This window comes from Bison bison, unplaced genomic scaffold (assembly GCF_000754665.1).
Source record: "Bison bison bison isolate TAMUID 2011002044 unplaced genomic scaffold, Bison_UMD1.0 scf7180017864304, whole genome shotgun sequence".
Taxonomy (NCBI): Eukaryota; Metazoa; Chordata; class Mammalia; order Artiodactyla; family Bovidae; genus Bison; species Bison bison.
Genome location: NW_011494876.1, coordinates 16815807 through 16842309, shown reverse-complemented (window position 1 = coordinate 16842309; position 26503 = coordinate 16815807). Strand labels below are relative to the sequence as shown.

The 26503-nt window shown below is 49.7% G+C and overlaps 3 protein-coding genes and 1 long non-coding RNA gene across 10 annotated transcripts in view; 2 read left to right on the top strand and 2 right to left on the bottom strand.

Annotated features, from left to right (window-relative positions):
* The window catches only part of PLXNB1 (plexin B1), a 30182-nt gene extending 28924 nt beyond the window's left edge, over positions 1-1258 (bottom strand). The window contains exon 1 of the mRNA XM_010851967.1: positions 123-1258. The gene's annotated coding sequence lies outside the window, so the exon portion shown is untranslated. The remainder of the gene's footprint in view (positions 1-122) is intronic.
* Positions 1259-2337: 1079 nt separating this feature from the next.
* Positions 2338-12103, bottom strand: CCDC51 (coiled-coil domain containing 51). Of its 7 annotated transcripts, none has more exons than XM_010851914.1 (5): positions 11716-12102; positions 11465-11543; positions 5465-5769; positions 4139-4303; positions 2338-3603 (listed from the first exon to the last, which is right to left on the bottom strand). In XM_010851914.1, the coding sequence occupies exons 3-5, from the start codon at positions 5759-5761 to the stop codon at positions 2851-2853; spliced, it is 1215 nt and encodes a 404-aa protein (XP_010850216.1). In that variant the 5' UTR covers positions 5762-5769; positions 11465-11543; positions 11716-12102; the 3' UTR covers positions 2338-2850. The 7 variants fall into 7 exon arrangements, with proteins under 7 accessions (XP_010850216.1, XP_010850217.1, XP_010850220.1 ...); XM_010851915.1 differs by having other exon boundaries at positions 11898-12102; XM_010851918.1 differs by lacking the exon at positions 5465-5769 and having other exon boundaries at positions 11716-12103.
* On the top strand, positions 12093-12444 carry LOC104997246. The gene is made up of 3 exons (XR_826311.1): positions 12093-12128; positions 12218-12273; positions 12361-12444. It is a non-coding gene; the product is annotated as an uncharacterized LOC104997246 (long non-coding RNA).
* A 4198-nt stretch (positions 12445-16642) lies between these two features.
* The window catches only part of ATRIP (ATR interacting protein), a 17749-nt gene continuing 7888 nt past the window's right edge, over positions 16643-26503 (top strand). Inside the window, exons 1-8 of the mRNA XM_010851908.1 lie at positions 16643-16969; positions 19232-19362; positions 20021-20191; positions 22100-22218; positions 24160-24317; positions 25687-25782; positions 26076-26205; positions 26393-26503. Coding sequence (XP_010850210.1) covers positions 16729-16969; positions 19232-19362; positions 20021-20191; positions 22100-22218; positions 24160-24317; positions 25687-25782; positions 26076-26205; positions 26393-26503 — 1157 coding nt within the window. The 5' untranslated portion in view covers positions 16643-16728. The remainder of the gene's footprint in view (positions 16970-19231; positions 19363-20020; positions 20192-22099; positions 22219-24159; positions 24318-25686; positions 25783-26075; positions 26206-26392) is intronic.

Sequence of the window (26503 nt, the reverse complement as noted above, 5' to 3'; positions counted from 1 at the left end):
AACCCGACGTGTGGTGGTGCTCCGACCGGACCTCCGCCTGCCTGCCTGCCAGCGCCCGGTGGGACCCACGCCCCTCACCTGCCCCACCAACCACCACCCCCGCTCTCCGGGGCCCGTCTTACCTGTCCAGTACCTGGCTCCTGTGGTCATCCTCCTCCAACTTTCTTTACCTGAACTCCGGGGCGCCTGGTTTCTGCCCACCGGTCCTACTCCTGGGACTCTCAAACGGCCAAGCTCTCCTTCCGGCCCCCACCTCTGGCTGTGCGGGAAGAGCTCTGGCTTTGGGGTTGGGCCTGGGTTTGCGCCATCACTGAGCCAAGAAACCTGACCCCTGCCCCCCAAACACACATGCTTGTTTGCTCACCGTCAAGTGGAGGTGATGCCACACCTAGCCGGGCTGGGAGAGGAGGGCCCACCGCTGCAAATGTGCACAAGCTAGGGCGCATTTCCTCCCAAACCTGTACCTGGACCCGCCCCAAGCTGAGAAGCCGTGGGCAAGTCCAGACTCCCTCACCCGTAAATACGTCACCCTTCCAAAGGCACACCTGGGTTCTCTCCTGAGGCCCAGGTGTGCCCTCTGCAGGGCCCTTCAGGCTTGGCTCCCTGCAAACTCAGGAGCCAGCATTTAGTCCATCCTATTAGGACTTCCGGAGGGTTTTGGCTCTCAGCCACTGGGACAGCCGCCTGGGAGGCAAAATTTGTCACACACCCTGAAAGCTCCCAGGGCCTCTGCAAGGCTTGTGGGGAACCTTGATCAGGTTTACATCATCCACACTGGCTGCTGTCTAAAGAGCTAAACTTCAGGCACCCTCTTCCCACCTTCCACCCATCAGTGTGCCTTCACTCACAGACCTGACTCTGCCTTCCAAGTTGTCCCTCCCCAGCACCTCGGCTTGCTCCCTGGTCCTCCAACCAATCTGCCAACATCTGGGTCCAGGATTCAGCACCCTGTCTGCACCAGGATGGCACCCTTTCCCCAGTTCCCTCGTCTATGGACATCACAGACCCCAGGTGCTATCTGGCCTTCTGGGGTGCCCCACTCCATTCCCTAACGTTATGCTCCACACCCATCACCACCTCAGTCAAGCTGGTGTGCCCCAAGGCCCTCAGCCACCTTGCCTTGCCTTCCTGTGCAGCTTGTGGGGGTGTGGGGTGGCCCTTCCATATACCTGGACTCCTCCCCTCCCCAGACCCATTCATTCAAGTGCACACCCTTTAGGACCTACCTCACCTATGTTTGCTGCTGCTAAGTCACTTCAGTCGTGTCCGACTCTGTGCGACCCCACAGACGGCAGCCCACCAGGCTCCCCTGTCCCTGGGATTCTCCAGGCAAGAACACTGGAGTGGGTTGCCATTTCCTTCTCCAGTGCATGAAAGTGAAAAGTGAAAGTGAAGTCGCTCAGCTGTGTCCAACTCATAGCGACCTCATGGACTGCAGCCTACCAGGCTCCTCCATCCATGAGATTTTCCAGGCAAGAGTACTGGAGTGGGGTGCCATTGCCTTCTCCTCACCTATGTTTAGGACCTAGGATTTCCAAACCCCACAACACCCCTCATCTATAGACAGATATGGCATCTCCTACCCCACCAGGAGGATGAACCCCACCAAATGTAGAGGTCATTTCATCCCACGCCCTCCAAAGGAATCATTACAAAAAGAAAACAAGGCCACGGATGGAGTGACCAGACGATCAGAGCTTCACTGCACCCATGGGGCCACTGGCCAGGGCTGAGCACAGGCTCCCAAGAAGGGCGGGATCTCATGGAAGCATTTCTGCTTCCATAGGCCTCTGCCGTGTGTCATCTCTGCTCAACCTGCTGACCTACCTCGTTGCATCCGGAAAGGAGGGTGGGTTCTTCAGACCCACAGTGCAAGCAGAGCGCCTCCTCGCTGCTCCTGTTTACTCAAGGACACACAAGGCCACCCATGGCCATTCGACCCAGGAGGTCAAAGGCTGTTGTTCTCCACTGAGAAGGAAGAGGTCAAGGGTTCTCAGTGCAGTATGCCTCCATGCCCCCCAAGCGTACCTCCCACCTCTGAGAGGTCCCTCCCCGTCACTGCCTCACTGCTCACACTGCTGGCGGGCTGAGCTCTGCCCAAGGCTGGAGAGGCCATCCCTAGGCTGTGTGTAAAATGATACCCCGCCCAAGTGGCGCTCCAGCAGGGAACCAGATTGGTCTCCAATCCCTGTAATTCTGTCCCCAGTGGTATTTACCAACCATTCCCCCAATCCCTATTCCCTGCTCTCCTCTAATCAATCCTCTAGTGTTAGAACCAGGAAGTTCTCTCCAACATGGCAGAGCAAGTGATCCAAAAGACAGGCCGTGACCATGGTCACCAGTGAGTGGCAGCGAGCCAAGTTTTATTGACTGGAAATCATGGGCCATCCGACACAGGTGGGTTGGACAAGTGGAGGACAGGCCAGGAAATCCGAAATGAAAATCAAGGCCTGGTGGTGGGTAGGGGGAGGGACCAGTATATCCAAAATGGTCTTGAACCAAGGGCCAGATCAAGAGATGAGAGAGGAACTATAAGGGGGCGATTATCTTACTTTCAGGCCCAACCCTCGAGTTCCAAATCTGAATGTTCAATGGACAAAACTTAGTCTCACATACATTACTTTAAATAAGAAAAATGAAAGACGTTTTAATAAGACAAAATTGAAAGACGTGAGGACAAATATTTGCTGCTTGCTAGTTAACGTCAATTAGTGCTGCCTAAAAAGCAAAGGATGTCTGCCGGTGAGGGCAGACTCAGGTTGAGTACACCCCTGGAAGTTCACTTCATTACTTCATTCTCTTACTAAATCCACATCCATACCCCCTCCCTCTGGAGGAGGGTCCAGGGGGCTAGCTGGCCCTGAACAGCATATAAAGCACAGGTAGGACGGCCACAAACGTCGCACAAGTGACCAGCGTGCCATAAACGGTGTTCCTGTTGACCTGGGCTTCCAGCCTCTGCTCCGTGTCCGACAGCGCCATGATCATGCTCCCCTGTTCCAGCAGGGAACCAGGCAGAGCTCCGTCTGCAGACTCCAGGCCCGGGTGTGCTGCAGCCTTTGCAAGCTGAACCACCCCAGCCACTTGGCTCACGGTCTTTTCCAGGCCATCAAGCTGCTCTCGTAAACCCTCTAGACGTGAACGGACCTGTCTAGAATGGCTGAGCTGCTCTCTCAAGGCAGCTGAAAGGACATCTGTGTCTCTGTCTTGGGTGGGGGAAGAACCTGCCTGGGACAAAGAGCCCTGCCCGGTCCCAGCTTGCACCAGGCCCTTCAGGTCTGCCACGAGGTCACGGAGGTCCCTCTGCTGGAGCGAGTAGCTGGACGCCTGTTCTCGGATGGCTTCCTGGAGGCTCACAGGACCCTTCTGGGCCTCTAGGAGCAAAGCCTTCAACTCCTGGAGCCGCACGCGGTTCACGTAGGTGGAGCCAGCCACACCGATCAAGGCCCCCAGGACTGACCCGATGAGCGACCAGTTCTTGGTCCTCTCCGCCCGGGTGCGCTCCTTCTCATGGCTTTCCCGCACAGCTGCAGAGAAGAGGGAGAATTTCTCTCGCTCAGAGTCTTCCGCGCGCAGGTAGGTCATACGAAGCCGCTTCTCCTCCTGCGGAAGCAAAGCTGTCATGTAGCAGCGACCTGGCCCAGCAGCCTCCAGCGGAAGTCCCACAACCACATCCCTGAGACTTGGCTTCAGGCCTGGCACAGATTACATGTTCCATAAACACGCTGGGTGAGTGAGGACAGTGTTAATTCTGGACGGGTGGGGGGAGCAAAGGAACCGGGGATGGTCCAGGTGAGCGCGGTGCTATCCTCCCCGGGCAGCTGTGGGTCTGAGCGGACATGCACGGGGGTCTCCAGACTGTGTCTGTCAGAAGGGAAATGTCTGGCGCTCTCCGGGAGGCCCTCTCCATGGTGCTCCCTCCCAATAATCCGGGGCCCAGAGTACACTAGACCGTTGATCCCAGCTGTCCAGGAGTGGAGAGGGTGGACAGGCACTGGAGCCCCAGAGCCCAGTCTCTCCCCAAGGTTTTCTGGTTTACCTCCTCACCAGGTCTCTGACCCCAAACCCATCAGAGCCCCCACCTCGCCCCTCCACACCCTGCAGGCTAGGGTCCCATGCAGGTGAGGAAGGAGCCTACCTGCAGCATCCTGTGCTCCAGAGTGGCCAGCTCCAGGTACTGGTTATCGTCTCTGGAGATGCGGTCCAGGCGGTCCCTCACCTCCTTCAGCTTGGTCTGCTGACTTTCCAAGTCCTCACGAGCCTCCCGGACAAGCCCTCGAGCCACCATGAACACTTTCTCTGCCTGCAGTGAGAACAAGAGAAGTCACCCGCCCCTTTCTCCACGCCACCCAGGGTCCTCTCCACTCCCAACCAAACGCAGCTGAGAAGAGGTCTTGGCGGGTGTCAGTGCACAGGCTGAAAAGACAGTGCCTCGGACACACAATTCTGGCTCACCCAGTGGTCCTCAGGGTGCAGCCCCGGGCCTTTTATTGGCTTCCTGGGTGTTACCTTAGCTACACCTCCCAACATCACTGAACGCCGTGACAGGCATCGCCAGGCCTCCAGTCAACAGGCTGAGAAACCCTGGCTCAGCCAAAGTCATGACCTCCGAGGGGAGAGACAGCACTGCACCTCAATACCTCTCACTGAGCCCCGGATTCTTCCCACCCTGCTACACATCTGTGCCAGGGTGGGAAACAAGATTGTTGTTGTTGTTCAGTCACTCAGTCATGTCTGACTCTTTGAGACACCATAGACTGCAGCATGCCACGCTTCCCTGTCCCTCACTATCTTCTAGCTGCTGCTGTTGCTGCTAAGTCACTTCAGTCATGTCCGACTCTGAGATCCCAAAGACAGCAGCCTACCAGGCTCCTCCATCCATAGGATTTTCCAGGCAAGAGTACTGGAGTGGGGTGCCATTGCCTTCTCCAACTATATTCTAGAGTTTGCTCAAACTCACGTCCATTGAGTTGATGATGCCAGAGATGGTGGAACACGTTTTCCCTGCCACAGAGGACTGGACAACCAGAGGCAGTTCTCCCCACCTCACAGTCTGATTAATTCCCGGGGCCTCCACCTTCTCGAGGGATGTTTTAACCACAGTCGGGACTGTGAGGACCTTGTAACCCTCCAGGCAACTCTTACCACCAACCCCTAAAACAGTCAATGAAGGAAGTGTTTGCTGGCCCAACACAAAGGATATTAATGGCCCAGGACCCCCTGGTACACAGCATACACAGCAATTTGTTGCAATGGGGAACAGGGGGGGCCCTTCACCCCGGTGATATCAAACCCAGCCATCATGTAAGAAACAACTCAGCTCCCCGTCCTAGTGCGTGTTCAAGGACAGACCAGTCTGGACGTGGCTTCCCAGCACCTGTGGCTGGTCATTCATTTGGCAGGAGCCTCCAGGCCACATCGCCCAGGTGAGAGGGCTGGGCCAAACCCCAGCTCCTGTCCTCACCTCAGTGACGTTTCCCTGGGCCTCTCGAACTTCATTGAGTCCCACAAACTCTTCATATCTGTCCCACCAAGTCTTGGCCGTGGAGGATGCCCGCTGCCGAATGCTGTGCCCCAGGGCTGCTCCCAGTGCGGTAAGGCGGTGGTACAGCCCCAGGGCCACCTCCTCGGGCCTCTTCTCTCTGGGCTGGCTGGGGCCGTGGCTGCAGAGAGTCCTGGTCAGAAAGAGGTCCCTCCGTACCAGTACGGGAGACACACCCCCGACGTGCCGCATGGCCAACACACGGCTGCGCCCTGTCATCCAGAGATCTGTGGGGAGAGGCCAGACAGATCGGCTGACAGCTGACACAAGCAAGGCTCAAGTTGGGTCTCATCCCCGAGAGTTTCCTTTAAAAAGTCTAAACTGGGGACTTCCCGGGTGGCGCGGTGGCTAAGAATCCAACTGCTAATGCAGAAGACACGGGTTTGAGCCCTGATTCGGGCAGATTCCACGTGCCGTGGAGCAACTATGCCCGTGTGCCACATGAGTATGTATGCCCGTGTGCAGCAAGTACTGAAGTCCGTGAGCCTAGAGCCTGTGCTTCGCAACAAGAGGAGCCACTGTAATGAGAAGCCCCCAAACTGCACCAAAGAGTAACTGGCTCTCCGCAACTAGAAAAAGCCTGCACGAAGCAACAGTATATGCTTTGTGCAGGCTTTATATATATATATGTATATATATATATATATATATTTTTTTAAGTCCAAACTGTTGGGCCCGGAGAGGGCAGCCACCAGGGTCAGGCTTTGCCAGGTGCTCTCCTGGAGAATAGAGCATGTAAGGGAAGAACATATATAGGAACCCGAGCCTCCCACCTCCCTCCATGACACCAGGAGCCAGACCCTCCCATTCCACCCACTTGCCTGCATCCCCAGGTCTGCATGAGAAGCCTGGTGGCCAGTTTCCGGATAACCTCAAAGATCCTTTTTTTTTTTTCCTCAAGTGGGCCATTTTTAAAGTCTTTATTGACTTTGTTACAATATTCCTTATGCTTTGGTTTTTTGGCCTACTGAATTTGTTACAATGTTGCTTCTGTTTTCTATTTCACTCTTTTGGCCATGAGATATGTGGCATCTTACCTCCGGACCAGGGATCCAACCTGCACCGCGTGCATTGAAAGGTGAAGCCTTAGCCAATGGACCACCAGGGAAGTCCCTCACATAAAATTCTGAAACCTGTGTTGTATCCATGCTTAACAGAGCCTCTCAAGGATTCACAAAGACTGCCAGGGAAACTGGAATTAACTGAGGGGATTTGGGGAAAGATTTCTGTAAATGACTATCAAAACCAGCTTCCTGGACTTCCTGAGGGCTGTCTCCAAACGGGGAAGCACTTTCATTTCTGTTCTAGGACACGGGTCATTCATGTCCCAGGACAGAAAGCTCCCGCCTCGAGAGGCAATTCCGGGGTAAAAACAAAGCAAACCCAAACCGCTTGGATTGCTTCCTAGAGGACAGCTCTTCTGAGGTTCCCAGCAAACCTTCCTTCTGCCCTCCAAGCGCAGACATTCCAGGTGACCAACTCCCAGTCTCACATGTCTCTCTTTCCACAAGCTTTCTTCCTCCTCCCCAACCCCGGGAACTGCCCAACAGGTTAGGTTTCTTTAATCTTTCCCTTTTCAGCCTTGCTCTGATGTTTGGGCCCCACAGTGCCTGCTCCTCTGGTACCTGAACAGCACAAGGAGTCTCCCTTTAGCCAGGCAGGCCTGGCCGAGCCCAAGTGCAAGAATGATGCTGAGGACCCAGAAGAGAGAGCCAGGGGACCCTCACTCTCAGGCAAACCCTGCTTCAGAGCACCCCCCCCCCCAAGTACTGACTCTGGCTATCCAAGCAACACCTGGGAGTCAAAGGGCCAGACCAGAAGACAGACTAGGAGAGCTCCAATTACAGAGGAAAGTGCTTCCGGATGTAAGGTGATCTCAGCCTCCCACCCAGGCCCCCTCCCCACGGTATCACAGAGAAGCTCAGACCCTCTTGGAAACATAGTTGGTTGGGTCGGGGCATGCGTCCTGGCAAAAGCCTGAGCTGAGAGCCACAGAAAGGGACATCCCTATGACAATGGGTCCAAGCTGGCACTGCACCCAAACCCCAAAAGCCCAAAGGAGCACAGGCTACCCATGCCCCAGAGGTCAGGCAAGCCTCCAGGGCCTCAAGACCAGTGCTCACTGCTCACAGACTGTGCCCCACAACATTCCTACAGGCACGCCCCAGTCAAAACAAAGCATGCAGCCTTGTGGACCTGCCCACCGCCACACCCAGCGGAAAGGTGTCCCTTTGGCTGTCACTACTTCCTAGCCCCCTTCTCTCTTGATCCCGCCTGACCAGCAAGGCTGCTCTTCTAAAGCCCTGCAGAACCTCCCCCTTGTCGCATCCAGCAGCTGCTACTCGGATTTCTCCTCCAGCACCTCTGCAACTTTCAGCACCCTCTCATTCTGAAATCACCACCCCGCCTCCTCAGATTCCTCCAACCTTCTCAACCTCCCGTCCCGGTTCCTCCTCTATCAGCAGCACATTCCTGGATCCAGGAAGGTCACTTATCCCAGGCAGAGAAGACAGCCCCCGTCTCCTACACGGTCTTGGCTTCCTCCCCTGCCACTCACAGCCGACTTCACAGGGGAGGCTCTATTAACTTGTAAGTCAGATCACACCCCTCGGGTGAAAACCCTGAGAGTTCCCCAGTCAGCTGGCGTGAACGCCAGTCCTGCCAACAACCGACAAGGCCTGGTCCTCTCAACCCAATCCCCTTTCTTCTCTCCGTCACTGTAAGAACCCCACTCCAGCAACCCCACCACACTGAACACGATCCCACCGCAGGGTCTGTGCCCTGCCACTTCCTCTGCATGGACCACTCCTCCTCCACAAGTCCAGCCACTTTACACCTAAGTCTGCTCAAACATCACTTCTTGATAAGGCCTTTCCTGACAACTCCCTCCTTCGCCACCATCAGGCTCCCGCATTTTCTCCATCAGACATACACGTTGCCTTCTTCCTGTGTGCCTCACCCCTCACCAGAACAGAAGCTCAGAGACAGCAGGGACACGGCTTAGGGAGGGGATGCACCAATGACTCCCAAGTGGCTCCCCGACTCCAGGCCCTCCTCTCAGCCTCCTACCACTCCCTTGCCCCCGTCTCCCAGCTCCTTCCCACTGAGATGTCTCATAGGCCCCAACATTCCTGGCAGAGAGAAAAAGTGGAACAGGGCTTGACGTCGTCTAAAATCTGCAGGGCTACCTGTGCAGCTGGAAACAGTAGAGGAGACTGGGGAGGGCTGGACCGAGGCCAAAGTGAGCAGGGTCTGGGTCAGGTTCAGAACCTTGCCTCTCCAAATCCATTCTCCTGCTCCAGCCAGATGACTGTCTCCTACCAACTGCCCTCTCCTCAAACCTCCATCACCAGCACCTCATGCTCACCTGCAGCTGATGGTCGGCTTCATTTCTCACCCAAAAAATGTTTTAAAATTGGAAGAGAACGTCCATAAACTCCTACTGTATCTTTGAACCTGCCAGTGTCTGTCTCGTCCCCACCTTCTCTTGCTCCTCAGGATGAAAACGTCCTGCTGTAGGGAAGGCCATGCCGTGCTCCAGGTCCCATACCCTCTCCCCTCCTCAGACACAGCTCAGGAATTGATGCGACCACCCCACCCCCACCCCAGCAGAGAAGCCCCGCTTCACTGTGCCCCTTTGCTCTGTGACAGAGCACCTGCACCAGCTGTCTGCAGCTCCTCTCCTCCTGGTCGCACTTAACCGCCTCTCTGATCTGGCCTTCACTCCCACCGGGCCAGTGGAACTGCTCTTGTTCCGGTCATTCCCACGTACCTAAAACCAATGATCAGTTTCCTCCTCATCTCACTTGCCCTGTCGGCAGCCTGTGCCTTATGATAGCTTCCTCCTTCTTAAACCACCTTCTCCTCTTGGCTTCCAGTCCCCACTCATTTCCACAACCTCTCCACATGGTGCCCCAGGGCTCTGTCCTCAGGCTCCTCTTTCATCCAGTCTTGTGACTTGAAAAACTGGCTACTTTTATGATTGATTGTAGGGATGGCTGTGCAAGACTGTAAATACATTAAAACCACTGAACTATAGCATTAAGTAGGTGAATTGTATGGCTGCGTGCCTGCTGAGTCACTTCGGTCCTGTCTGACTGTTTGTGACCCCACGGACTGTAGCCCACCAGGCTTCTCTGCCCACGAGATTCTCTAGTCAAGAATACTGGAGTGGGTTGCCATGTCCTTCTCCAGGAGATCTTCCCAACCCCAGGATCAAGCTCCTGCATTGCAGCCAGATGCTTTACCACTGAGCCACCAGGGAAGCCGGAAGTGTAGGGTTAGGGTTATGTAAATCATATCTCAATAAAGCTGTCACTGGAAAACAAACAGGGCTTTCCTGGTGGCTCAGTGATGAGGAATCTGCCTGCCGATGCAGGAGACACGGGTTCGATCCCTAGTCCAGGAAGATCCTGAGGAACAAGTAGGCCTGTGCACCACAACTACTGAGCCAGTGCTCTAGAGCCCGGGAGCCACAACTACTGAAACCCGCAAACCCGCTCGCACTAGAGCCTGAACACCACAATTAGAGAGTAGCCCCCACTCGCCTCAACTAGAGAAAAGCCCGTGCAGCAAGAAGACCCAACACAGCCAAAAAAAAACAGAATTCCCTGGTGGGCCAGTGGTTAGGAGGACTTGGGAGCTTTCACTGTCAGGGCCTGTGTTCAATCCCTGGCTGGGGAACTTCAATCCAGAAAGCTACATGGTGTGGACAAAAATAAAGTATAAAAAACAAGCAAGCAAACTGTTTTCGGGCCTCTCCAGTCCACAGCTCTCTTCTGAATCCCAGGCTCATTTACCAAACTGCCCAATCCAGGTCTCTGCTAGGAAGGCTGATGAGAATCTTCCTCTCCCAAAGCTGCCTTTACCACAGCCTTCTCCATCTCAGCGGATGGAAACCCCAAGTCCCAATCAGGCTCAAACTCTCACATCATCCCTGACTTTCCTTTCTCTCCCTCCTCACAGCCAGTCCATTAGCAAATGTCACCTCCACCTCTGAAACTAAATTCAGATTCCCTCTTCCTCTTGCCCCTTCCCCTGCTACCCCAAGTGCCCAAGTGAAAGTTGCTCAGTCATGCCAACTCTTTGTGACCCCATGGACTATACAGTCCATGGAATTCTCCAGGCCAGAAGACTAGAGTCGGTAGCCTTTCCCTTCTCCTGGGGATCTTCCCAACCAGGGAAGATCTCCAGCATTGCAGGTGGATTCTTTACCAGCTGAGCCACAAGGGAAGCCCTAATCCCAAAGACCAACGTCTTTTGCCTGGGTTATCCTAAAAGCCTCTGACAGATGTCTGTCCTTCTACTCTAGCCCCTACTGTCAGAGCAGGCAGTGGTCCTTTCAAAACACAGGTCAGACTATCTCTCTCTCTGCTGAAGTCCTGCAATGGTTTCTCCATTTCTTTCAAGGTAAAAGCCAAAATCCTTTCCAAGGCCTACATGGCATCCACCTCCTGGCCCTCATCCTTCTCTCCTCTCACTTCATCTCCCATCAGTCTCCCTTTCCCCACTCTGTTCCAGTCACGTGGACCTTTTCTCCCAGTTTTTGTGAGATTAAATTGACATACACCATCACATAAATTTGAGATGTACAATGTGATGACATGACAAATGTATAGATAGCTAGATGTTTACCACAATAAGCTTAGCTGACACATCTTTCACTTCACAAAGTTCCCATAAAATTCCAGGCTTCCTGACGCTGCTCCCACACACTAAGCTATTCCCACCTCAGGACCCTGACACCTCCTCGTCGATATCTGTGTGCTTGCGCTCTTCTCTTTTTTCAAGTCCTGCTCAAATGTCACAGCCGTGCACTCCTACTCCAGGACGCCTTACCCACTGTTTTATTTTTCCTCAGACACCTATCACAGGATCCGTGCTTTGCAATTCACGTATTCACTGATAGTCTGTCTTACTCACCAGAACGGCCGCTCTGCCAGGGCAGGCACTGTTTTGTTCATTGCTTCAGCCTCACTGCCTAAAGTACTACCTGCGTGTACTGCACACCCAGCAAAATAAAATACTGGATGAATAAACAGAATTTGCAAAATGTCGCACTCCGAGCTATATTACAAAACTCCTTCCGGGAGCCTCCAAAGCTCTAGAACCGGTGATCTAGCCCCCCCTCACCCCCCGCCCCCGCCCCCGCTCCTACTTCCCTCACATCTGACCTCCAGTCACACTGTGCTTTCCTAGGTTCCAGCGATGCACCGAGCTTCAAGGCCTTTGCACAAGCCCATCCCTCTACCTGCAGTACTTTCCCTGTGTTTTTTTCCAAGCTTAGCGCTTGCGCTTAAGCACCCCTCGCGGCTTCCGGACTCTCCCCGGGACGGACATCCCGCCGCCCCAGTACCTGACGCGCTTTGCGCCTCAACCCCCAAGGAGCGCCCGCCACTCAGTTGATCGCCGACCCTTTAGGGCCCGCCTTCTGGGGGACCACTTCCGGCAGGAGCGCAACTTCCGCATCAGGAGCCAATCAGCGAGCCCGCGTGGAGGTATAGGCGCAGGGAGCTGGAACGGGGAGCTCCGCTTCCGGTGGCAGGGTCTGGGGAAGGGGCGGCAGGCGCCATGTCGGGCCGCGAAGGTAAGTGTGCAGGGACGATGGAGTGGATCAGGGCAGAGAGGGTCGAGAGCTAGCGGGGGCCAGGCTGAGCGGTCTCGTGTCTCACCCAGGTGGCAAGAAGAAGCCCCTGAAGCAGCCCAAGAAGCAAGCCAAGGAGATGGACGAGGTGAGGGCGGGCGCAGAGGCATGGGCGGGCGCGGAGGGACTGGGTAATCCGCTTGCAGTGAACGCGCTTTCCCCTCTCTCTAGGAAGATAAGGCATTCAAGCAGAAGCAGAAGGAGGAGCAGAAGAAACTTGAGGAGCTAAAAGCAAAGGCCGCGGGGAAAGGCCCCCTGGGTAAGTGAGGGCGGGGTAGAGAGATCAAACCGGATAAACGGGTGAGCATCAGTCTGGATACGGTCCCGAGCAGGTCAGTGTTCTGCCTCGTGGATAAGCTGCAAGGTCTCTGCTCCTGTCCACTGTGGTGGATGGTCCTAGCCAGGCTTGGATTCGTAGCAGCTGGATGGAGTGAGAGCCAGACCCAGTATGGGCTTCTCTTGCTTAGGGAAGTGGCAGAAATGGAAATACAGAAATGTTTCTCACACAAGTTCGTATAGTTGAGTTCCAGATATTCTCTATAGTTTCTTGCTCCAAATCCGAACTTCACTACTACTTTGTTGCTTATAACATTTCTTGACTACTCGTGTAATTAAAAGTCTAGCAAATAGTTTTGCACCCTGTGTTTTCACTGCTGGATGCGCCTAGGCTAATGCATAAAGTCCAGGCTTCTTGGCGTGTTTTTAAACTTAATTCTCTACCATTCTCTCTCTTCTCCTTTTGTGTAAGAGGAATTGATTACATATCAAAATATTTTTCAAAACTCATCAGTCGTTGTATTTTGTGCTTCTTAAATCCTGTTTACACTCATCAAAATAGGGATTGTTTTCTCAGCAGTTATCTATACCTACAGGATCACTGGGGCTCCCCAGGTGGCCCGGTGGTAAAGAATCCTCCTACCAAACAGGAGATGCAAGAGAGGAGAATTCAATCCCTGGGTCAGGAAGATCCCCTGGAGTAGGAAATGGCAACCCACTCCAGTATTCTTGCCTGGAAAATCCCACGGACAGAGGAAACTGTCAGGCCACAGTCCGTGGGATCGTAGAGCATGACGCGACGGAACACGAGCAGCACACACGTTTAAAGTCTATTTTGTCACAGCCCATTGGACTTTCATTCCTATTTAGGTATGCTTAATTCTATAACTGTTTGTTAAATTACCTGCCATGTGTTACTTGTAAATTGGCTGAAGTAAAGATACTGAGTAAATCAGATCCCAGGATCGTAATACATACAGTAGTGTGGTATGTGACAGGTAAGAATATGGACTTGGAAGTCACGCTACCTAGGTTGGAATCTTTTCTTTGTTGCATTACCAGTTTATAACTTTGAACAATACCTAACACTGAGACTTTGTTATCTGTAAAATGGGTTGAGGGGATGCGGATTAAGTGAGCCAGTCTGAAATACCCAACACAGTTGAGATGCAGATCAGTGTATAGCCATTACTTGTGCTCTGCCTTTATTCTCATTCACCACCTTACTCATTTTTGCCCAGAAATAATACTGGTAGAACCCTGTGCATGCTTGTGTCACAAAAATGCCCAGTACAAGAGCTGGTCCTTATTATTTAATAGGATCCATGGTAGGCCCCTCAGGCTTCAACCACAGAGCTTGTGTTTTTCCTTGGTTGAGACTTTTTTTTTCCTTTTGCAGCCACCGGTGGAATTAAGAAATCTGGCAAAAAGTAAGCTGTTCCTTGTGCCTGAGGCAATGATGACCCTTAGTTCCATTCCTGATTAAACACCTGGATTCCCTGCCGTAATATCTGTTGCCACCTATAGCTAGAATGAAGTGTTGTCTTGGAACCTATTGTACATTTAAGAATAAACTTTTGTAAGAAAAAAAAAAATACACTTGGCTCATCTTGTCTTTAGTTCTTCTCAGCCATTTCTACTTTAGCTAAGAGATCCATATAAACCCAGTCCAGAATCCTGCCAAAGTGTCTTCTTAAGTCTGTGTGCTATCCTGATTTCTGTACCACCTTAATAAGGTTGTGCATCTGTTCATGTAAGGAACCTGCTGTGTGCAAGTTGAACATCTGCCAGTGAACAATTCCTCTTGTCAAGGCACTTCTCTGTTGTTTGAGGGGAGCGAGTCTGTAAGGACTAAGCTTACTCTGAAACACCCAGGTCTGCATTTCCACTAGGGCTTCAGAAGATCTTTGCTGGATTCCCACCTCTTAGCTCCCCTACCCCCAACTCAATCCATCAGCAAAATTAAATCTAGACCCTTCATACTTAATTCTAATGCCACCAGATCTTTACTCTAACCCTAAAATCCCTCACCTGAATATTATAGTGAAGTCAAAATTTGTCTTCCTCTCCCTACCCTTGCTTCCCAACAGCTAGTGCTTACTCAGGACCTAGAGTAATCTCTAAACCTTAAAGTTATACTTTGTTTCTCCTTGGCTGAGAATTCCTCAGTAGCTTCTTAGAGAGGGGGAAGTCCTCACAATGACCAGTGAGGCACTAAGGGGTCTGGATGCTGCCCCCTATCCTCTGGTATCTACAGTTCATCCCCCTGATCCATCTTGAGCCATGGAGACCTACATTCCAAGCAAGCTTTCTCTTCACTGTTTTCACCTACTAGAAACCCTTCCTTAGTCCTCAAGTCTCTTAACCCTGTTTCCTTTTTTTATCCTGACACTTGTTATCATCTACCACTTGTGACTCCAGGAAGGGTAAATTCCTGGAGGACAGAGACCATGATGTGCTAAATGCATGTGTATTGAAACAGTTTAGATGTCCGAGTCTAGATTTCATTTCTAGGATCTAGACACAACTATGGCAGTAATGCTAATAACACTAAGCTTTCTCTTGAGAATGTGTTTTCCAGAAGGGCCCTGAGATTTTGCTGAGTCAAAACTGGAAAAGATTTTCATAGATTGAAGCTTGTATTACCACTCTAATGTACTTGATACTAGTCGTAAAAGATAAATGTCCCACTTTGGTTGTCTCCCGGAAAGTTCCACAGCCAGTAGCATCCTCTTTGGACTTCAGGGATTCCCAAGGGACGTGCCAGCTGGCACCCATCCCTGGGCTGCTGAGAATAACCCTTCGGAGAGCCAGAGCTAGCACACTGCCCCTCAGATGAATCTACTGCTCTTTTATTTGATGGAACCCAGTCTGCACTTACGAAGTATAATCTTGTGTTTTTACCAGAGCAGAAACTTGGAGCAATTAAGATAGCATCCAATATTTGGGTGACTATCTGAGGGAACCTACCAGTTACCTCAAAAAATTAAAGCCAGGTACTGAAGACCCTCTAGGCCCTGACAACTATCTCCCTTTCATTTACTGCCCTCCCAAACATTCATAGGATACTCATAGGCTAAGTTAGAATTCCACGGACAGAGGAACCTATCAAGCTACAGTCCACGGGACTGCGAAGAGTCAGACACGATTCAGCGACACACGGATGAAAAGTCTTGCCCCTGTTACTTTCCAACACCTTGTTCCTGCTAAATGTCCTGCACACCACAGTGCCGTGCTTAGTCACCCAGTCGTGTCCGGCACTTTGTGACCCTATGGACTGCAGCCTGCCAGTAAAATCCTGTCAGCTACTCAAGCCCAGCTTGAATCCCTGCTCCTCTCCTATTTTGCTGTTGATAACGCCTACCTGGCACTTGTGTGGCCTCTCTTTCAGTGTTGTATTCTTGTCTGAGTAATCTTGATGCCATCCTCCTTAATATCTCTTGGTAACTCCCACTTAGCCTGTAGGACAGCCCAGTTGCTACTTCCATGGGACCTTCCTTGACTTCTTGAGTCTCATTCATTTCCATATGACCAGCACTTGGAACAAAAACACTTAAGAGCTCCCAGAGAAATGAATAAATATTAACAGCCTGAGCAGTTCCTATACCCTTCAACACAAGCACACCCTTCTCAGGCTTTCACCAAATGTACACATTCAAAACATTTACTGTACTCAAAGATGTGTGCTCATAACAGATCTATTCCTAACTCCTAGCCCAACCCCATTCTTCCACACTCCTCAAAAGAGCCTGGGGTATTTGAGAAGTGGGTCTGGCTGGACAGCGAGGTCACAAAAACCAAAAGTCTGAATGCTGCTGCCTGCCATAGATTCACACTGCACGGGTGAATATCTATCTGGGCGAACTCCAGCAAGTGCTGCTGTGTACCCCAGGGCATGTCAGGGAGCCGGCACACAGCTCACTTGCGTGGTGGGGCTGGTGAGTTTGGCTAGGTAACTCAGTTCGCTGCGCTCAGACCACCGTAGTGGCCTACCGAGTCCTAACAGTCGGTACCAGAGCGCCAGACGAGGCTGGGCCCAAGAAGGGCGGGAAGCAACAGGGCTCAGCGCGCACTCAATGGAGCACCGCGGCGCGGTCTGATGATGTCATTCCTCCGCGCCCGTCAACTGGCAGGTGATTGGCTCGTTGGTTCGGGGGCGTGTCCCGGCGGCTGAGGCGAGCCACGGCGCGCGGGCGGTTGGTCCATCCCTCCTTCCACGCGGGTATAGGCCGGGTTCAGTGTCTTTAGAGATCAGCCGGCGGCAGGCATGGCTGGAATCTCCGCGTCAGGTAGCAGGAGGCGGAGTGGGCCCCCGGCACCTAGTCCTGGCCCTCCGCCCAACACCGGGCACCCTCCAAGCAAGCGGGCCCGAGGAATCCCCGCCACCCCGGACCCCGAAGACCCATTCGGCCTGCATGGGGATTTCACCGCCGACGACCTGGAGGAACTCGACACGCTTGCGTCCCAGGCCCTGAGCCAGTGCCCGACCACGGCTCCGGACGTGTCCAGTGAGTTCGCCTTTTCCTCTTGAGAGTGGTGCAGACTTCCCTAGACCCCCTAGATGGCTGTGCCTTCGGAACCCCGCGGTGACCGTTCCGGTGTCTTGCACCCACACTGCCCCTTCCTAGGAATAGTTTGATTTAAGCATCGGTTGTCTCCCAAGAGGTCTTTTGATTTGAGAGGAGAAATGTATCAGGAATGTCAAACAGCCGATTTGGAATATAGGAAGCTAGGTTAACATTTTACTTGGGTTTCTATACTTTGGACCACTGGATTCTTAGTTCTCAGCAGAGATCCTTGCAACACAACTACCATAGCCATAAGAACCATCTTTACCTACACGTGGGGACCCATTCTTATGACATATTTGGGAGGCTTTAGATCGAATGAAGACCACCTTTTCCTTTGGACCACCTGAGCACAAGAGGGATCTGGCAGAGGCAAGAGATAGGGTAGACATTCTTTTTATACAACCAATAAATTATACTAGGTGCCCAAACTTTAGAAGCTACAGACACTTAGCAACAAACAAAAGCCCCAACCTTCTTGGAGCTTACACTCATTCTAGTGACATCTTATGGGGCTCCCTGGAAGAGAAAGGTTTTGAGGGTACCTTGAATCTCTACTTGGATGTCTTATAGGCATGTTAAATTCCACACAGTCATTTCCTGGAAATCCAGTCATCCACCAGCATCTCCAGCATAGTGCCTGGCAAAGCAGACATTCAGAAAAGACATGTTGATGAACACATGTTCTGCATGGCAGAGACTGGCACCACTCTCCATCCCATACCACAAGCCAACATCCCCCTGGCCCCTTCCAAATCCTGTAACTTTACCTTTTTCTTCCATCTCGAGAATCCATCCTCTGCATCATCTCTGCCATCTCCCTGATCTGTGTTACCATCACCCCTCCCCTGGACAAAAGTTCACTAAATTGTGTCCACATTTCCAGTTATGACTCCTACAAGGCAGACTTCACACCACAGCCAGATTGATCATTTTAAAACTAAAATCTCTGTCACACACAGATGCACAATGAACATCCCTACTGAAAGCCTTTAATGACTTCACACTTCTTCTAGTATAAAGATTAAAATCATTAACATGGCCCAGAAGACCCAGCATGGCCTGACCCTTTCCCTCTCGGGTTTCTAGCTACACTGACCTTCCTTCATTCCTTGAATTCTCCCTGCTTCCCTACAATACAGAAACTGCACATCGCTGTTTTTTGTTTTTTTTGCTGCACTGCACATGGGATTTAGTTCCCAAGGATCAAACCCACCCTCCCTGCAGTGCAAATTTGAAGTTTTAACCACTGGACCACCAGGGAAGTCCATATTGCTGTTTCTTACACATTAAATGTTCTTTCCATCCATTCCCCATCGCCACTCCTCTGGTTAATTCCTGCTTGTTCTTCAGCTCTCCATTCAGTTATCACTTATCTAGGGAAGGCTTCCGGAGAAGGCAATGGCACCCCACTCCAGTACTCTTTTGCTTGGAAAACCCCATGGACGGAGGAGCCTGGTGGGCTGCAGTCCATGGCGTCGCTAAGAGTCGGACACGACTGAGCGACTTCGCTTTCACTTTTCACTTTCATGCATTGGAGAAGGAAATGGCAACTCACTCCAGTGTTCTTGCCTGGAGAATCCCAGGGACAGGGGAAGCATGGTGGGCTGCCGTCTATGGGGTCATACAGAGTCGGACACGACTGAAGCGACTTAGCAACAGGGAAGGCTTCCAGTCATCCTTGTGGATGAAATCCCCTGTTACAGGCATCCCTCTATTTGTTCTTCTCTGCAGCTTTTATAACAGTTGTAATTTTATGTTTATTCTTATATTTTTGATTGCCGTGTAAGCTCCATGAGTGTAAGGACTGTATCCATTTTTCTCACCACTGTAGCTTTCTTGAGAGGCTAAATTGTGCCTGACATATTGTAGATGCTGAGTAAATAATGTTGAATAATGGATCACTGAGATTCGAACAGTGAGGTTCCCACAGCACCTTTCAGCCTTTAGCTGAGACCCTTAAAACTGGATGCAGGGGAAAAAAATAAGAAACTGAGTGCGGAATGGGGAGGGGGTGGCAGAATTTGTTATTTCATAAGGATTGAATCATGTTCTTATGTTCGAAAATACGTATTCTACTTACTACATCTTTCTCTAATTTGCTTTCAAAAGTGATTGTTTTCAGCACTGGCTGGTGAAAGTGGAAAATCCTGAGTCTTAAAAAGTATATGGGAACTCGGTTTTTTTAATTGTTTTTTACAGATGTTCATAAGGTCACCAGATTAGATGGGATGTCAAAATATCCTGCAGGGAAAAACAGAGAAAGTGTTCCAGTTAAAGACAATTTTGAATTAGAGGTACTTCAGGCACAATACAAAGAACTTAAAGAAAAGGTAAGGGATTTAACTTGTAGTTTTTGTAGTTAATGCATTCACTTATGCATGTGTTAGAAAGCATTATACAATAAAATATAGAAAAGTTTTAAGACAAGAGTCCAGATTCATCCCCATGAATTGGGAGAAAGCTGGGGAAAGAAAGCCAGAAAATTTTGGTTGCAACTAAATCCTGAGATTCCTAATAGCCAAGATAAGAAAAGAAACACTTTGTAAACCTATACAAAAAGAGATACAAACTTTCTGTTATAGTACTGAGATAAATTTATAGCATGTGTCTTATAGAAGAAACACAACATCATAATGGTTGCTATTTTCATTAACAGTTTTGCAAAAAGCAGACATTTTTCATATGACTATCTGTAGGTCCCTAGGACCTTTGGAATGTGCATGCAGAAGTGACAAGTATGTCTTTAAGCTATTTGCTGAAAACCTGCTGTCCCAGGAATGGACCTAGCAGGTCGTGGTCTGGTTGGCATGGATGTATTCTGAGCACTTATTGATCCTTTGGACATGTTTTAAATGTGTTTCTTCACCTCCCCAGCTACATGTTGAAATAAGTGTATATATGCGTTAATTATAATGCAAATAAGCACATTGTATATTATATACAATTTTCCCTTACAAACCTTTCACGAGATCAATTTGGAATTTCCAGATGAAGGCAATGGAAGAAGAAGTGCTCATTAAAAATGGAGAAATTAAAATTTTGCGGGACTCATTGCATCAGACAGAATCCATTCTAGAGGAACAGAGAAGATCTCATTTCCTTCTTGAGCAAGAGAAAACCCAGGCACTCAGTGAAAAAGAAAAGGAGTTCTCCAAAAAGGTGACCCAGAGATATGTTTTGCTTGTATGGACATCAGCTTTGCCTGCTTACTGAGTTCCTTTGGAAGCAATGCCTAAAGTTGCTTATAAATCTCCCAGGAAGACTTCAGCAGTTGTTTGCTGAAAATACTTTTGCTACCAACTAATTACATGTACTTTTCTTTGAGGCTGGGTGATTTGGAAAAGGACGTAGATGAAATTCTGCTTTGCTGTGGTTGCCTAAGCCACTGGCTAACACTTTGCAGAAATAGGCTTAAATTATTTGCTTCCTTTTTTTGGGGGGCGGGGGGGCACGCAGATCAGAAACTCAACTGACCTAGCTTAGGCCAAACAAACAAACAAAAAAAGGATTGCATTCTGTAACTAAGTCTGGGGAAAACAGATGTACTGCGGTGTCAAATGACTCGAGATTTGCCAAAACTCGTCTTTATTCTCTGTACTGTTGATAAATTCCATCCTTATGGCTGAGGATGTTTTCTCCAAGAGCTCCAGGCCTCATATTTCACAGCTCCAGAACAGACTGAAGACTTAGGGGTCCTCATCTCAAGTTTTAAAATTCTGGGGAAGGCTCTAATTGGTCTAACCTGAGTTACATGCCTACCCTGGAACTAGTCACTGGAACCAAAGAGATAATAGCTCCCATTCAAATCACATATTCAGAGGCAGGAAAATGATGTTTCTTAGGGGAGGGAGACACTGTTGTGGGGAGAAAAACTGGGTGCCAGGTATACATTACTTTCCTTCACTTCCCAAATAAGGACATGGGTTTTACTCTGCCATTACTTCATTCAGCAAACTTGGCAGTCTTTGAAGAAGCGCTGACCTGTGCCTAACACTAACAGCAGTAGTTGCTTTTCCATATGCATAGTGAAGACCAAGGGAGGTACCAACAAGCCAGAGACTGAAGCCAGGGTTTATCACATTCAAGCGGTGACCTCAGGGTGATCAGTCATGCTCTATGACTCATCTCCTTTATCTGTTCCCGAAAATAACCAGAAGGGTTGTTGTGAGACTTAAATGGTCCTGCACTTGTGTCTGGTGCTATGCCTGGCATGGACTGTGCTCAGGGAATGGCAGCAGTTACTGTTGGCCAGAGCAGCAGGTCTCCCCACACTGCTCAGGGTTTTGGTAAAACTATTCCAGATTCTCAGCCCAGAGCTTCAGGAAGACCTGGACTGTGCACCACCATGTTCCCTGGTGGCTCAGGGGTAAAGAACGCACTTGCCAATGCAGGAGCTGTGAGTTTGATCCCTGGGTCGGGAAGATCCCCTGGAGGAGGAAATGGCAACCCATTCCAGTATTCTTGCCTGGGAAATCCCATGGACAGAGGAGCCTGGGGGGCTACAGTCCATGGGGTCGCCAAGAGTCAGACACAACTGAGTGACTAAAGCATAGCAACAGGTTCACTACAAGGTCTCCATGTTACTGTGAGATACTGCACCCTGGCAAGCTTTGTGCTGGGCATTTTACAGTTATATTCTTAATTAATCCCCCCAGTCATGAAGACAGGTATTTATCTTACACATCAGCTGAAGTTCAGAGAGGCCGAGTAAATGGTGTTTGAATCCTCACATACCACCTAGCAATAAACAGGTCAAAATATCTTTCTAGAATACCATGCTGTCTTTCAGTAAGAAAGCTAAAACTTGATATTTTGGGGCCATTTATGTCACAGCAGACTTTTATACTATTTCTCATTGTTTGTTTTTCTTTTACTAGCTTGAGATTTTTGAAGCCCAGAACTACTTTTTATTGTTGGTGGTGGTGGGATCCTTGTTCCCAGACCAGGGATCAAACCTGGACCGCTTGCATTGGAAACATGGACTTTTAACCACTGGGCTGCCAGGACAGTCCCCCAGAGCTGTTTCTGTATATGTGATGAGACCTCTCTATTTCTTTTGCCTTCCAGCTCCAGTCCTTGCAGTCTGAACTCCAGTTTAAAGATGCAGAGATGAATGAATTAAGAACGAAGCTTCAGAGCAGTGAACGAGCTAATAAACTAGCTGTACCCACCGTTTCCCATGTCAGGTAATGATGGCGCTAGAGGGAGGAAACAGTTTTGTTATCGTTTCCTAAAAAGTCTGAATGACGGTATCAGGCTAGTTGTGAACAAAGGTCATTTAGACTCTGCCACTGGGGCACAGATCCTCTTTTCCGGAGGCCTCAAAGGTGGTTCAGATGAGGCTGGAATGGTTTGGGGGGTCGTAGCATAAGGGCCCCACACTCTCTGAAAGTGCTTTCTTCCTGTAGGACTTTATAAACACAACTCCTCAGGATGAGAAAAGGCTGGAAAGATGACCTCTAGAGTTTTAGAGTAGACCAGTCTTCATTTTTATGTAATTTGTTTCAAATAAGTGATTTTGTCCCAACTGTATGTCAGTCCCAATTGCTTAGAACATTTTTTCTCATTTGCTGCCCAACGGCCCCCACCTTTGCTGCAGATATAATCAGTTTGTTAATGGTCTGTCCTGTGAGAAGTTTGTCAGTATCATTCTTGAAACTTGGACAGTGTAGGTCAGGTCGTCTTTTTCTGGTGTTCAGCATTCTGCTGCCTTTGCTTATAATGGGCAGGGTATGAAACTGAACTCTTTAGGCCTTACATAGTCCAGATAAGACAGAGGACAGCAGAAGGAATCCATCCTTACCTCTTCACACTCTACTCACAGGACGGCCTCAGCATTGTCTGATCTAATTGGAGGGTTAAGACTGCTTCTCTAACGTAAAAGCCCTGGCACCAAGGAACCAGCCATTTCCTAGTTGCAAGAAACAACACACCTCTCACTAGATGCTCTTTCTACTGAAAATCTTTTAATTCAGTCCCTGGCTATTAAAAAAGAGGTTGTTGTAAACTAGTGGTTGCCAGTGGGGAGAGGGACAATATAAGGTAGAATGGCCATCATCAAAAAATCTACAAACAATAAATTCTGGAGAGGGTGTGGAGAAAAGGGAACCCTCTCACACAGTTGGTGGGAATGCAAACTGATACAGCCACTGTGGAGAACAGTATGGAGAGTCCTTAAAAAACTAGAAATAAAACCACCATACGACCCAGCAATCCCATTACTAGGCATATACCCTGAGAAAACCATAATTGAAACAGACACATGTACCCCAGTGTTCATTGCAGCACTATTTACAATAGCCAAGACATGGAAGTAACCTAGATGTCCATCCACAGATAAAAGTATAAAGAAGTTGTGGTCCATATATACAACGGAATATTACTCAGCCATAAAAGGGATGAATTTGAGTCAGTTCTAGTGAGGTGGATGAACTAGAGCGTGTTATACAGAGTGAAGTAATTCAGGGAAAAAAAAGTATCGTGTATGTATGTATGTATATATATATATGGAATTTTGAAAAATAGTACTGATGAACCTATTTGCAGGGCAACAATAGAGATCTAGACACGGAGAACAGATTTGTGGACACAGGGAAGGAGAGTGTGGGACAAATGGAGAGACTAGCACTGAGACATATACGTTACCAGTGCTGTGTAACACAGGGAGCTCAACCTGGCACTCTGTGACCACCTAGGGGGGCGGGATGGGGTCGGCGGTGGGAGGCGGGTTCAAGGGGGAGGAGACATGTATACTTATGGCTGATTTGCACTGTTGGATGGCAGAAACCGGTACAACATTGTAAAGCAATTATCCTCCAATTAAATTTTTTAAAAAAGAGGTTACAAATTGAAAATATGTTTTGGTAGAATTGGAAATAGTACTTGAATTCTGCCCAATACTTTTGAAGGTAGAAACAAAGGAAAGATTTTTTTCTACCATTTGGATGAAAATGCCTTGACTTTTACACTGCTATCCTGACAAAGACTAACAAGTGTGGATTAGATGAATCTTTTGGTCAAATCACGTGAACATGAAAAGTTTAAAACCTGTTAGAAGTTTTATAACCAGGAATTTTACATAGGGTTAGCAGAATCATTACTCTGCTTTCATAGTTAACTTTTTCCAGTCCTAGGAAAAGCCCTTCTGTGGTTATAAAGCCAGAAGCATGTTCTCCACAATTTGGAAAACCATCTTTCCCTACAAAGGAGTCTTTTAGTGCTAACAAGTCCCTTCCCCAGCCCTGCCAGACAGAGCCAGCATACAAATCCCCGATGAGCAGAGAGGGTAAGTCCGTCTCTCTATCATCTACAACTCAATATCAGACCACTTGACCTTGAGCCTTGAAACAATTGGGTGTTTATTTTCTCCTCCTTTCTGTGGGCCCACAGTTCTGACAGCATAGTGGGGATGGTTTGTCTCTAAGGGTGCTGGAATCACTGAAGGCTTGTCAGGGGCTGGAGGATCTATTTCAAGGTGGTGTCCATGCAGTCCAGCAGTGGAATTCCTTTTCACATGTGGGCCTCTCCCCAGGGCTCCTTGGCTGACCTCCTCACCCCGTAGATGGCTTCCTAAAGAGCTAGCAAACTCAGAGAGCTTGGTGGAAGCGGAATCTATCCTTTCTGTGTCTGAACCTGGAAGTCACATAGCGTCAGTTCTATCACTCAGCGTAAGTTCTGTTCATTAGAACTGAATCCCTGAGTCTGGGCCGTGTTCAAGGGGAAGGAAACTAGGCTGCGCCCTTTGAGTGCAAGTATGTCAAAGAACTTGCAGGCGTATTTTAAAACCTCCGCAGTCAGCATCCATCAACAGGCCAGAAACACAACTAGGGTGCAGGAACATGCGCTCCTTTCGTCGCCAGGCTGAGTCCAGACGGAGACAGTGCTCCTGCTTCTAGAGAGAAGCAATCTAGCGTTGGTAGTTTTCACTGGGAGACTGTGCTGTGCCCGTTTATCCTGCCATTCAGATCCACCTCTGTCCTGCCACCATCAGCTCTTTCAAGTCATTAGCATCACGGCACCCCTGCCAACTACAGCTACGCACATTTTGGAGCAAATTGAGAAGCGGTTATAGTTGGGAAGATTTCCCTGGAGAAGGAAATGGCAACCTGCTCTAGTATCCTTACCTGGAAAATTCCATGGACAGAGGAGCCTGGTGCAGGCTACAGTCCATGGGGTCACGAAGAGTCAGACGTGACTGAGCGACTAAGCACACACACACACTGAACACACACATACACACACATACACACAGACACACAGCAAACCTCTGTGCTTCAGTTTTCCCGTATATAGAACAAAGCCACTAATAACACCTCCTGGGAGGGCTGGTGTGAAGAACAAGAGAGTTGACAGGTATAAAGCTCTTAGAACAGTGTCTGGCATGTAATAATCACATAAATGTGAAGGTTACAGCTTTTATGTTATTGCCTGACTTAGGAGTGGGGAACACAATTTAATTTTCTTTTCCTTATACAAGTTCCTATTTTATATGAGGAAGGCAAAGATGCGAAGGTTCATGAGTTGCTTTGGCTCTTGTTTTGATCCAGAGTTGAAAAAAATAAAACAATGTATGTTTGAAACTCGTCACGTTTAAAGAGTTTCTGATAGATGCATGTTTTCATGTTCTAATTTTGATTAACATTTTATTTATCTAGTTGCAGAGAATAAGGTCCACAGTCTGGGAGGTGGCCCCATAAAGCAGGAAGAGCCCCAGAAAAGTCTTCTTGACAGCTGGAGATCAAACAATCAAGGTACCAGAAGGCGTGCCCCTTCTGCCGGATGCCTGCCCAGCTCTGATTGTGCTCTGTGAGGCTGCACTGGAATTGCCTAGCTGTCCTGGGCTGTGGGAACCAGGCAATGCTTTAGAGGGTCAGTGGGAATAGGAATCTGTGATTGAAGTATGTGGCTATAAACTGGGAGGGGCCAAGAACAAGTATGCCCCCAAGCCTTCAGTACCCACAGGTGTCTCAGGGGACCTCAGTGGCTGTTGAGAGGAGAGTTGGCATTATAGAAAAGCACTCTCATGTCACCTGTCTTTCCGCAGGCTCCATTTTGATAAACCTTCTCCTGAAGCAGCCTTTGATCCCCGGGTCTCCCCTGGGTCTGTGCCATCTCCTGAGCAGTTGTCCTGAGGCTCCTGCTGGCACCCAGTTCCAGCTACCGGGGCTTGGCAGGTAAGCACAAGACTCCTAAAAAGCTTGTCTGGAAGGAGTTTTGGGGGAGCAAGTCCCCATCTGGTCCTGACCAGCCCCAGACATCTGCTCTGGGCAGGGAGATGAGAGAATTTGCTGCAGGCTATCTGGGTTGCTTGACCATATCTGCCTCTCACACTTGTGTCTTTTCTTTTGTGTTGGTTGCTAGTACCTTGACTGGGATTTCAAGCCTGAGGACCACAGGTCCTCGCGATGGGTCATTTCCCGTCTCAGCCCTGAGAGAAGCGCAGCACATGGCGCTCACCGGACTGAACCTGGT

What these genes read in the sequence shown, in the direction of transcription:
- CCDC51 (XM_010851914.1), bottom strand. Translation starts at nt 5,761, where the DNA reads ATGACAGGGCGCAGCCGTGTGTTGGCCATGCGGCACGTCGGGGGTGTG. An exon ending in CCCAGGGAAACGTCACTGAG is followed by an intron (nt 4,304 to 5,464) that starts GTGAGGACAGGA and finishes TTCTCACTGCAG; the next exon opens with GCAGAGAAAGTGTTCATGGT. An exon ending in TGGAGCACAGGATGCTGCAG is followed by an intron (nt 3,604 to 4,138) that starts GTAGGCTCCTTC and finishes TTGCTTCCGCAG; the next exon opens with GAGGAGAAGCGGCTTCGTAT.